At 35.6% G+C, this 12,781-nt stretch overlaps 1 protein-coding gene across 2 annotated transcripts; it reads right to left on the bottom strand.

Annotated features, from left to right (window-relative positions):
* Positions 1 to 468: 468 nt before the first annotated feature.
* LOC106662009 (factor VIII intron 22 protein) lies at positions 469 to 5,031 on the bottom strand. Of its 2 annotated transcripts, XM_014385804.2 has the most exons (7): positions 4,848 to 5,031; positions 4,564 to 4,610; positions 3,231 to 3,418; positions 2,966 to 3,179; positions 2,795 to 2,894; positions 955 to 1,076; positions 469 to 890 (listed from the first exon to the last, which is right to left on the bottom strand). In XM_014385804.2, exons 1-7 carry the CDS (start codon positions 4,910 to 4,912, stop codon positions 715 to 717), a joined length of 912 nt encoding a protein of 303 aa, XP_014241290.1. In that variant the 5' UTR covers positions 4,913 to 5,031; the 3' UTR covers positions 469 to 714. The 2 variants fall into 2 exon arrangements, with proteins under 2 accessions (XP_014241290.1, XP_014241289.1); XM_014385803.2 differs by lacking the exon at positions 4,848 to 5,031 and having other exon boundaries at positions 4,564 to 4,735.
* Positions 5,032 to 12,781: the final 7,750 nt, after the last annotated feature.

Here is a 12,781-nt window from a genome sequence, read left to right as displayed (position 1 = left end):
TTAGTTCATTGCAATGGAGTAAACGAAAAAGAAATGAAAAATAAACATAAACAAGCAGCGTAAGACAAAACTCTGAACATAATTATTTGGAGATCGTGAGATGCGGTCTGGTGTGTTGTAGGTTTTAGAAAAACATTTTCTTTATCGAGCCAACGTTTCGATCTTTATTGAGATCATCTTCAGGGCTGGGATTTACAAACATTGTTTACATTTAACAATACATTTAGGATGTGGAAAAAAGTGAATTTATACAATGCAAAATATATTTTTTATATTCAATCAAAATATTTCTACTCACTCAAAGTGTTTGTCTTCTGTGTAATTGTGCCATTCTTGCATGTCGTGTTGAGAGTCAAGATGACGAGAGTGACCCCCCCCCCCTAAAATCCTCCACCACCCCCTCAAAAACATTATTTCATATTCATTTTATGTTATCGATGAGAGAGAAGGGAAAGCAGTCGTCATAAATGAAATACAAACTTTATAAAAGATTTATTAATTTATACATTCAGGTACTTCATTTACAAAATAGACTCAGACCATAATACAAGTGCAATATTTGCTAAAATTGTCTTCATCAAAATTATATCAAAAAGAACTGAATGGTTTATTTGTGCTTCGATTACATTTTGTTATACGCTATTGAGAAAATAGAAAGATTAAAATCGGCTTTGAATAATATACAAATTCTCCTATCACAGGCACGGAATTGTCTCATTTTTCTGAATTGTTCATTTCCTCGACAATGCACTCGAGTAGCTCTTTTTGCTCGTTGCAGAAATATTTCCAGAGATCGCTTTCCAGTTCGATAATAGCGTCCAGTTCCTGGCACTGGCATGCCATGACAAGAGATTGTAAAAGGAAAAACAGCTCTTCGCTTAATAACGATTCTGAAGTGTAGAAATAATCATTTTTAATAAAATAATATTATAAAAATTGTTAACAAAAAATTACTTGTTTTTTGATCCGGTGCACTAACCCATGTATACTTCTCGACTAATTTGGCTAATTCTGGTGATATTGTCTGAGGCGTTGGCCTCAAAAGTAGTATAAGGAGAACTCTCGAAATTTCACATCTTTAAAGGGAAAAAAATTATAAATTAACAACATTTATACTATGACAATATTGAGTTTAAATTTCTCATCTTTAAAAAATAAAAAATATATAAATTATGAAAATTTATAGTATAATGATATTTCACTCAGAGGCAAAAATGTGGCCACAGATAAAATATCCCATTTGTTGTTTACACTTGGATTTTATAAATAAATCTTTGAATAGTAAATCCCTTCTTTGTTGGTTTTTCCGTAAGCTTCTTTCTAACATTCTGGCGGTTTGATTTTTTAAGTTGTACAGTTCAACTGTGAGTGATAGTTTTAAGTGCTAGAGATTGAATTGGAATCATAGCATTGTCGAAAGATGAAAGAAGTCAAACAGCCAGGGTGCCAATAATGCCAGGGTTAACATACCCGGAACAACTGTCCAAATTCCATCCCTACCAAGGCTCTGGAGGTTACTCAAGAAGGCATGTATCAGGTCACCGCGTCACACCTCAGAGAGATGATAGTTTTATTGTTGTACTCTGTACAATGTACTCTGTAATTGACATTCTACCCAGTTGAGATAAAGCAGACTTCAACAAGTTAGAAATATTAATGTCAGTTTATGCACCATAAGACTTTCTGTAGCTGGATTACATGAGAGAAAGCCTGTAACGGGTCAAGAACGTCTCGGCACAGAACAGCTTGGTTAAGTTTTGTTTTTTTAATTGGTATGAGCAAGATTGGATTAAAAAAACTTAAAATATTGTTTTCAGATAAGTCAAGGTTGGTTTGAGGTCTTCTGAAGGCCAAGAAAGGTCTGAGAAGAATAGGATAGCCATACATCCCTGAAACATTTCCTCTCCAGAGAAGCGATGGAGGTGGTGGTGTTATGGTTTGGGCAGTCATTTTTATGGAAGGTCACACGAACTTGATCTTCATCAAGGATTCACCAACAGCTGCATGAAGATGTGTTGTCTAAAGAAGTGGTTCCTAATGTGCAACTGATTGGCGTTTTATTTTTATGCATGACAATGCAAGGCCCCATTCAGCTAAAATTGTTTTTGACTACTTGTAATGGGCTTTAATTAAATGTTTGGAGTAGATGTACTCCTGACTTAAACCCTATTTGGGATGAGTTGTCAAAGTGGATAAAAAGCGATGCCAGAAAATTTGTAGTTATTAAGAATGGCTCTGTTGGAGGAATATGAAAATATTCCACAAAACTTCATAAAATCAATGCCACATCAAATGCAAGTGGTGATCAACGCAAGAGGAGGAAACACTCTGTAATGAATTGAATATTTTCTTCAATGTTTCCTTAGGGAATTTTTCGATAAAATTTTTTACTTTAATTTTTTTAACTTTTTTGACAATATTCAATAAACAAACACAAAATTATTGCTAGTATTAAAAAAAAAAATATTTCATATAAAACATGATTTAAATTTATTTTCCATCATTGGTATATAAACTGATCAGACTTGATGGATAATATTGCTATCTGCAAAGTAACTGCTTAATTTGAAAGTTCAGGCTCAGGCATTAGCTAGGACTAAGAAACAACTAACTTCTCAAAGCTCAAACTTCTCCTCACTGAAGATGCTGCACATTTGAGTAATGTAAACAAAAAACCATGAGTGAAGATGTACCCAATAACAAACCAAGTGCCAGTTCAATAAGTGTTCATAGAATAGCTCACAAATACTCACCATGAATATTATATTACATTGAAAAATATGAAAATACAGACCTGACTAGAACATCGGTGTAAACTCCAAACGGGGACAAAGTAATTTTTTGTACTGTTCCAACCATATCAGTGAAAACCGACAAAGCTCCATGATAATCACCTTGAATTTAATAATACAAAAAGATTTCTATATTTTTCAAACTGTGCAATCTTAAAAAAGCCTGAACTTACCGGCAGAAATTTTGACCGAGGCGAGCTTTCCTTGTGCATTGAGCAACATCGGAGGCGAATGTTGTAAGAGGTCACACGCTCTGCTCAAATACATAATCGCAATGTGCGGCGATGATTTTCTCAGCGTTTCGCCCATTTCCAGGCAGAGTGAAACTGACAAGGCATTGTCGGGTCCCCAGAGCTTCTCAGCCTGTCGTAAGCAGCTGACCGCACCCTTTAAAACGTTTATTTGAAAATCGGACTTTTACAAAGTTAACATCACAACCTGTAAGTGTTCATCACAGCCGATTATGTTTCTGCTGTCGGCCTGGAGGAAAAGCCGTCCTGCTTTGACTAGAGCGGTCGCTTCCTCGTTCGGGTGCTCGAGTGAAGATTCACACTTGGCTACGGCCAACCAACTCAATGCAGCATACTGCGGAAGGTCGAATCTCTCACATTGTGCAGCAAGCGATGCTGTAAACCATATGATTAACTTAAATTAAGAAAAAATTAAAATAAGAAACACAATATTTTAGCAAAATTAAACAGAATAGTAAAAATTAGTGTCACCTTTGCTATTGGAACAATATTAAAGGCATCGATATATTTGTATAATACTGGTTGTAAATGAAATAATAATAAATATTATATACAGGGTGAATGTGTTGAAAATTTCAGGTGTTTCTACCACCACATGCAACAAAAAACTTCCTATAAACCCCTGTCCAAATCTCAGTAAAAAAGTAAGTTCAGGTTTTTTTCTCTTCTTTTTTCGACTTAGGTCCACTAAATTGCTTATAAACTTTAGAATTACTGACTGCAGAAAAATCTATCAAGAAAAGTTATTTACATTGCAAAATTGATGGAAAAGTTCTGCATGAAAAATTCAGAAAAAACAAAAATGTTGAAATTTGGAATTTTTTGAAAATGTTGGATTGATAACTGTTAATAAATACAAACTCCTGGTGTTTTGCAAATTCCCTTAAAAGTTCCCCATTCCAGTAGCTTCCAGCGGTATACCCACTGAAATCGAACTATAAAGAACTGACACGAAACTCAAGAGCCAGACAGATTTCCACAAAAATTGGGTGTGCCCCTCCTTAATCGATTTCGAAGTTTTTCAACAAAATGCAAACTTTTTGGGCCTTCCATTAGCGCAATTCAAAAGTTGGGTATACCGCTGGAAGCTAATGGAATGAAGAACTTTTAAGGGAATTTGCAAAGCTCCAGGAGCTTTTTAACAGTTACTGATCCAACATTTTCAACAAATTCTAAATTTCAACATTTTTGTTTTTTCTGAATTTTCCATACAGAACTTTTCCATGAATTTTGCAATGTAAATAACTTTTCTTACAGCAAATTTAACGTTCTTTCAGGTGGCGCAAACCAGATTTTTCTACAGTCAGTAATTCTTAAGTTTATAAGCAATTTAGTGGACCTAAGTCGAAAAAAAAACCCAAAACCTTAAATTACTTCTTTATCGTTGAGATTTGGACAGGGATTTATAAGAAGTTTTTTGTGGCATATGGCGAGGAGAAATACCTCCTGAAATTTGCGACACTTATCGCCAGTCACCCTGTATAATGGACTTTAGTTGTATGGATTTTAGTCTAACTTACCAAATTGATCGCTGGGTTCAGAGGCATTCGGCTTCCTCAGGAATTTCCTGTAAAAGTTTTCAAATTTAATATTCCTCAAATAATTTGTGATCTCAGATACAGGGTGTTGCAGGTGCGAAAACTCCATCGGGCTTGGCAGACTTGTCGCGTCAGCAGAACAAAGTGGGAGGATTGGAAGGGCTAACAGAGTTTATCACAATTCCCCTCTCCGGTTAATATCACATTTATGAGCCTTAACAGGGATCTAATCAAAATCACTTACAATAGAAAGGACGTCGACTTACTTTTTAAGCTTGTTCGATATGGATTTGTACTGGGTCAAGAAATCCGACGGTGTCCGAACACTCATGCCGATCCTGAAATAAGTTGACCAAGACCTATTTAACAGAAGAGAAACAACAAATCAGCAAACCTTTGCTGAGCAAACATGATTTGAGGATTAATCTGTATAAGTTTATGCTAAGACTTCACTGTGATAAGTCGTAGTGCATGCTGTCTCAAGGCCTTCTACGCATACGTCATACCAGGGGTTCTAAGAGTATGGTCACCAAAACTCAAAAACATTTAAAGAGATACGATAAACTATTACTACAAATATACATAAAACTAAAAAACCAGACACCTGTATTTATCTGTTAATTGTCCGTAGTAACTGGGTTTTTTCACAGACATCACCACGTCCCGCTACGAATGGAGAGTTCATTTGTATTTATTATATTCATTTGTATATTCTGTTCCCATAATGATAATTCAGAAATCGTGAGGTGCGGTCTGGTGTGATGTAGGTTAACGTAAATTTACTTAACGATTGTGCAAAAAAGGTTTTTTTAAGTTTATCTCAATCGTCTTAAATTTATTTCTTTATCTTTTAATGTGTGGTGTTTAGTGACCGTTAGTTAATGATTATTTGGAGATCGTGAGATGCGGTCTGGTGTGATATAGGATTTAGAAAAATATTTTCTTTATCATGCCAACGTTTCGATCTTTATTGAGATCATCTTCAGGGCTTGGGATTTACAAGTATTATTTAAATTTAACAAATACATGTAGGATGTGGAAAGAAGTGAATTTGTACAATGCAAAAAAAAAATTTTTTATATTCAATCAAAGTCCCCATAAGATGTAGATGTAGATGTAGATGTAATTTTTTCAGGGTATGGTATACTGCGCCCTTTAAGAGCTATTGTATCCCCCTTTCTCTGCCTAACGCACATCGGTGAGTCCTATTTCATCAAGAAACTTGATTAATAGGCCCGGTTTCAGTGGTTGAAGCTCTTCTATGGTCACATTATACATCCCAAAACGTTTCCTCCTGCGGGCTAATGTAGCTCCGCAGTTTGTTAGTAAATAATGTGTTGGTGTCTCTTCTGCCTCCTTGCAGAATCTACATGTACCACCTTGGATTGTTCCAATTTTCTTTAATTGTCTATTTAATCTGCAGTGTCCTGTTAGGAATCCTGTTAGGATTCGCAGTCTGTTCCTGCTTCCTTTGACACATTCTGTGATTTCTTTCTTACCAAAATTGGTTAAAAGATTCTTGGATTGTTTCTGTCCAATTAGTGAATTTCATTGTTCCTTCATTTTCTTCTTGTCCTTCGGTCTGAGATATTCGTTAATAGTGTGGATTCCTATGCCACAGAAGGGTTCGGGTCCTATCACCGGTGTGGCAGCCCCTTTCCTCGCAAGGGTGTCCGCTTTCTAGTTGCCTTCTTCTCCCATGTGTCCTGAGACACAGCAGAGGCTGACTTTATTCTGCATACCTAATATGTTTAATTTGGTTTTGCAGTTCAGCACCATCCTTGAACTAATGATACTTGAGCTTAGTGCTTTGATGGCTGCTTGGCTCTCTAACATGATAGCTATATCCTTGTTTTTGTACCCTTTACTTAGATTGAATTGGGTACATCTTTCAATTGCATGAATCTCAACTTGGAAGATACTGGTGTGTTTTCCCATGGGTTCTGAGTATTTGGTTCCGGGTCCAAATATTCCTGCCCCCGTACCTTCCAGTGTTTTAGATCCATCTGTGTACCAAAGGATGGTGCCATTTTTAAAGGAGTTATTTCCCTTTCTTTCCCTTTCTTTTTTGGTACCCAGATATATTCGGAATTTTTGGTTAAACTCATACATCCTGTTCATGTCGTCTCTTAAAGTCCCCACAATGATTTAGAGTAAGAACTCAAATTTTTAGATTCATTTTATTGTTTAATTATATTAAACATCTAGTATTATTGATGGCTTTTACTACAATAAAGATTTAAAGTCTTACAAGGGGACGGAGCAGATTAGAGGGTCCGCGACTTCTTGTGAATAGATCTTGGTTTCGTCTTTTTTATTTTTTTATTTTTTTGTTATTATTATTATTATTTTTTAATTTCGCTGTTCTACATGATCAAACCAACTATGTGAATGTATCATTTTACGGCTATTTTATGTAGATTATAATAAAAAAAAATTAAAAGCTGTCAAAAACTTTCTAAAAACCAAATATTTTTCAAGTAAACTAGGTCATAATTTTTTTTCGTGAAATTAATATGAAATTTCGTTTTAGCACCTCTACAAAACCCTAAATCAAAATTTTTGTTTGAATTCAAATCTAAAAATCAAATCTAAATATCTCCATACATTGCTAGTTTCTCTCTAACTACTTTTCAATCATATAAACATGTTGTATGTACCAGTATTAGCACAAACATAACTTTGCGAAATGAGGTTAGAAAAAATAATTCATTGATTTTTGAAGGATAAAATTCAAGATTATATTTTTCGAAAAACTTCAAGCTAAAATAGCTTAAAAAAGAAAAGAATGTTAATAAAAACTGGGTAAAAAAGTAGGAATTCAAAATCAGGTAATCCAAAAAGGTAGGGGCGTCGGTGGCAGCAAGGTTTAGTCTTTGACTCGGCGCTCATCACTGTAAGGGAAAGGTCCCGGGTTCGAGTCCAGCGGCCCTGCATTCGAGCCCGACATAGTTACAAATGTTGTTTTTTCAAAAACACCGACACCCTGGGGGTTTATATGACTTCTGCTGTTGCGAACCCTCGTTAAAAAAAAAAAAAATTGATAATCAAAAAAGTTGAATTAATAAAAAGTTTACGGGAAATTTTCTTGTTTCTTGAGGTCGTCTAAGAATGCTTAATCTTTTTGAAGAATTGTTTGGCATTTTCGTCACAAAACTGCATCAAGTGTTGTAGGTCATTATACTTCTCACGAGAGATAGGTAGTCGGTCCGTAACCAAACAACACAAGATAGTCAACATCGATGGCGCGAAGTACCTACCTATCTAATAGGTTTACTAATAAAATAAATAAAAACATTACTTCCATACGCTCTTGTAGGAAAATGAAATTGACTCATTCTTCCCCTGTACCGCTCAGTATAGCTCGTTCTTCCCCCGTACGTTCTTTTTCAAACGCTTATTTCGACCATTTTAACTCACTTTTCCCCTGTTTTGAGATCACCATCGTGTTCGCTAACCTTCAATCTATAAGAAACCGTCATCATCCCATTTTCGATAAAAATGTCAGTTAACTCGTTTTTCCCCTCTGGTCTTCAACTGTACAATACAGCTCTGGATTACTTGCAACGATCCTAAACCAAAGTATAACCGAAGTTGGTCGATAACAGAAGAACTTCGCAAATTGCTTGGTTAGTACTGGACATGCCTTTCTACAACGACTTNACCAAAAACTTTCTAAAAACCAAATATTTTTCAAGTAAACTAGGTCATAATTTTTTTTCGTGAAATTAATATGAAATTTCGTTTTAGCACCTCTACAAACCCCTAAATCAAAATTTTTGTTTGTATTTAAATTTATCTATTTTTCCCCCAAAAAAATGTATACCATTTTTAAAAAGTCGCTCTTCAAATATCTAGTTGAAACGACCATAATTCAGAAACAGCTAAAAGGATTTTAGCGTCAGAAAACCATTTGAAAGAACAGGAACGTAGCTTTTTAACGACGTATGTACCATTAAAATATATAAAATATTTCTACACTGAAAGGCAAAAAGTTCCAACCAATTGATTTTTTTTTTTCATTTTCTCGATAAAAGAAAATTTTCCCTTAATTTGTCTCATTGTTTTTACCAATAAATATTTGTTTATGCTATGTTTTAAATTGGAAATATCAATTATAGAACACTTAAACCTTAATCTAAAGGATAAAGGATTTTTCAATGTTTACTTTTTACGGAATTTAAAATGTTTATTTAGTCTCATTGGAATTCTGAAGCAATAAACTGTTGTTTTCACTTTTGTTTTTTTAATTATGACCATATTAATTAATTATGAATTATTATTTTAATTATGAAGATGGACGTTCCATCAGGTATGCGGCTATTGCCATCGGAGTTCCTTACGAAACGCTGCGAGACGCCGTTAAACGTTTTCGAGAAACTGGGTTCTACCATAGGCCCAGTTCTGGACGCCATAGGGTAACAAAACCACAGGATGGCCGTTTTTTGGCTTTAAGAATTTTGCGAACCGCACCTTACTGTTGTTCAAGCGATTCACCAATTCCAGAATGTTCGAGGTGTCCGAATTTCTGAACGTGCTCGAAGAAGATTAAATCAGTATGGACTGATGGCTTTTCGCCACATAAGAAGACCAGAATTGACCAGAATACACAGAACTGCTCGGCTCGCATTTACTCGATAGCACATCAATTGGTCTTTGGGCGATTGATCGGCTATACTTTTTACAGAAAAGTGTAGATTTGCTCTACGATTTCCAGATGGGCGTGAAAGAGTGTGGAGAAGGCGAACTGAAAGGTACGAAGCCTATAATTTTTCCCAGAGCCAACCTTTTCAACATAGGTCAGTGTGGGTGGGAATTTCAATGGAGAGTCGCACAGAGTTGGTTGTTCTAGGGACTTTGACGGCCACTCGCTATGCGGATGAAACATTGGAACATCAAGCGTTGCCTATCCTCGTTGAAATCAGTGACAATCCTATTCTAATGCACGATAATGCCCGTCCACATGTCGCTCTCATAGTACAAATGGACCTTCAACAGCATAACATCAGGGTCTTAGCGTGGCCAGCCCGATCTCCAGATTTGAACCCTATCGAAAATTTATGAGATAACCTCAAAAAACGGATAAGAGCACTTCCATCACTTCCTGATACAGTCCATGATCTTGAGAGGACGTCTTTTTTTCTTTTTTCATTTTCCCTAGCAATTGACATTTTTTTAATTTTTAGATAAAGATGCAATTATTAAACATTAAAAAACGTGAAACTTTGATAAATATATAAAAATATGTATACAAATCAAGTTATCTTACAAGTGGGTGGAAATTTTAGCCTACCAGTGTATAAGAAAATGCACAAAATAGCAAACTTCTTTTTCAGAAATTAACCTCGTTGTATGGAAATGTTTGATACAAGTAGTTATATCATGCACTTGATGATTTTGTTAAAACGAATTATCCACCATGAAAATAGATCTCCTAGGTTTTGACCAAAATGTGTCTAATGTTAGAACTTGCACTAGGAATTTAAAAACGAGGTTAATTTCTAAACAAAAAATTAAAGTTCATATTCCTATTTAGCCATTATTGAATTATAGAAGTCGGGAAATTTAAATTCACACAAAAATTTATATTTAGTGATCTGTAGAAATGCTAGAACGAAATTCCATATTAGTTTCACGAAATAAAATTATGACCTAATTTCACAATTACTATTTAATATTTATTTTTATAACATTTCCAAATCAATTTGATTTATAAACTGTTCAAACTGTGTCTTTCGTCAAAGTCTGTAGGTCAACCTTTCCTTCCAGAGTGACATATCCAATCAGCGAATTATCTCTTTTGGTCGAACATCTGGCATTCGAAAATTGCATGGTGGGGGTGTTCCCCAGATTGGGAAATTAGGGTTACAGATGATATTGATGCGGTAAAGATTCATTACATTAGTGCCAATGTAGTCTAAAAAGTGAGTTTTATTTAAATTCATGCGGTGTTCAATGGCTAGTGGAATGGTTACAAACAATAGGTTTTGGTGTGGATTCCTTTTATCACCTCCCTCCAGTTATTTTTCCATGTCGTTATTAACTTCCGATTAGCCCAAAATTTCATATAGGTTATTGATTAGGTGATTGGCAAGCTTTCATCAGATGCAGCATCCTTTGCCATCCCACCAGCCATTTCATTGCCATCTTTCCAGCGTGTGCTCTAATCCAGCGCAATCCAACCTACCGAGTTCTGCCCCTAGTTTCCTAAAACGTGAACACACCTACCCGATGCAACGCTATGCGACGCTACCCAGTGCTACCCGACGCAAAACCAAAGTCCTATTTTCCAATATTGGTTGAGATAAAAAAGTCAAAAAAGGAGGGAAAATTCAAAAGGTGAGGTTGAGATGGGAATTTAGTGTCCGAGTGGATCGAAGTCACGATAGCTCAAGTGGTAGAACAGCGGCGTATTTAACCGAAGGTCGTGAGTTCGAATCCCGCTTGTGACACTGACTTTTCTATCTCAACCAATACCTTAAATAAAGATTAATTAAATGAAAGATATTTGGTCAAGCGGACCACGAAAACTAGTGAATTTAATTAATTACAACATTCCTATTTTAATGTAAACCAAATTAAACGAGATAAAAAGTTCATAAGTTTTTATAAAAATTATTTAAACATGATGGTTATGAAGAAAATTTATCAAAACACCGGAATAACTTTATTTAAAACAATTAAGTTTAACAAACAACTTATTACATGGTTGTGCTCATAAAATTTAACTAACAATTTATGACATAGTTTTGCTCAAAATAATGCATTAAGAACAAAAAAGGGGTTGCGATTGCGATACTGATTTGTGATACCCGGTGTGTAACTTCACGTCGCGTGCGCTTGACGTCGCATAGATGTGCACACCCTACCAAAACGTGACACGGCGTCGAGTAGCACCCAGGTAGCGTCACATAGCGTAGCATCGAGTGTGTTCCCGCTTAAGCGTTGCACGTATTTTCATCATGGCAAATAATAATACATTATTCAAGAGCATGTCCACGGATACTGCACCATCTTTTTATATCCTGTGTGTTCATAGCCGGAACCAGAAGGTTATCTGAGGCTCTTTCTAATAACCATGTTTTGCGTGCATCAACAGCACAATTCTGCCTGGTTGTTTAAATACCACGCTAGCAATATGTATAAAGATTAATAATTGTCTTTAAACGTAAACACAACATTAATAACTTGTTGTTTACCTTTATAGACGGTTATGAATAAATTTACACTCTTTAGATGAAAAATATTAAATAATCAATTACATCCTTTCCTGAACTAACTTGTCGAGATTAGATTTTTCAATTGGTTTATTTGGTAAAACAATAAATTTGAAGAAAACAATTTTCTAACAGCATGGTTTTTTAGACGAGAAGTTCTCGCCCGGGCTGATTGTTTGACAGGATGGACATACATTACATACCCCAAATTCTGATGCCACGTTCCACCATCCGCGTTTCCACGGCGGTTTAGGGCCGAAGTCTCGATCGAAGGTAGTGGCCGACCGCGATGTACGACGGCTCAAACGATCGCTTTATAGCTTTTACCTCACTACGGTATCGTCATTTAACGGCTTCCTTGATAGGTAGTCAACTTCAAACGGTCCATAATGTAAAGGTGAGCTTTAAAAAAGTCATCAGAAGGCTTCGTGAGAATAGCCTAGTATTCCAGTCTCTAGACATCCCACATCAGTTTTCTTCTAATGGAGAGATATCGAGTAGAAAGGCGACTATTCGCAAATCAGTATTAAGGCCCTTCGCGAGGCAAGAGGAGGTAATATGAGTTATTAAAAATAAAACCAGGTTATAAATGTCACTCAAATTTTAACCTATCACTGAATGATTTTCCAGTGTTTTGGTGAATTTTTCTTTCAAACCATTAAAACTCATGCATTTCTGATCTCGTTTAATTTCGTTTACATTAAAATAAATTGTATAACAGCTATGAAAATACATATAGTTTGAAATAAACAACAAAATTCGAGTGTCCGGTTTTGTCTTTGAGTGTATAATTGAAGAACCGCATGCCTTCTAGACCGAAGTCGGTCGTTAAAAGATAACCTCGAAAATTTCCGTCAGCAATGGACGACATATGACGAGAATTCGTGCCCTGAAGAGGGTCAAATATACAGCCAAAAGTTTTGCAACTGAAGACCACATGGGAAAAACGAGTTAACTGACTTTTTTAAAATGTTATAGGAGAG

This window comes from Cimex lectularius, unplaced genomic scaffold (assembly GCF_000648675.2).
Source record: "Cimex lectularius strain Harlan isolate CLEC.00 unplaced genomic scaffold, Clec_2.1 scaffold360, whole genome shotgun sequence".
In the NCBI taxonomy this organism is placed as follows: Eukaryota; Metazoa; Arthropoda; class Insecta; order Hemiptera; family Cimicidae; genus Cimex; species Cimex lectularius.
Note: the sequence above shows the minus strand (reverse complement) of the source record. Positions and strands in the feature narration are given on the sequence as shown.

Coding starts and splice junctions, on each gene's coding strand:
- LOC106662009 (XM_014385803.2), bottom strand. CDS start 4,690: ATGGAGTTTTCGCACCTGCAACACCCTGTATCTGAGATCACAAATTAT. Junction 3,180..3,230: donor GCTGTGATGAACACTTACAG/GTTGTGATGTTA, acceptor AACGTTTTAAAG/GGTGCGGTCAGCTGCTTACG. Junction 2,895..2,965: donor CTCGGTCAAAATTTCTGCCG/GTAAGTTCAGGC, acceptor ATTAAATTCAAG/GTGATTATCATGGAGCTTTG.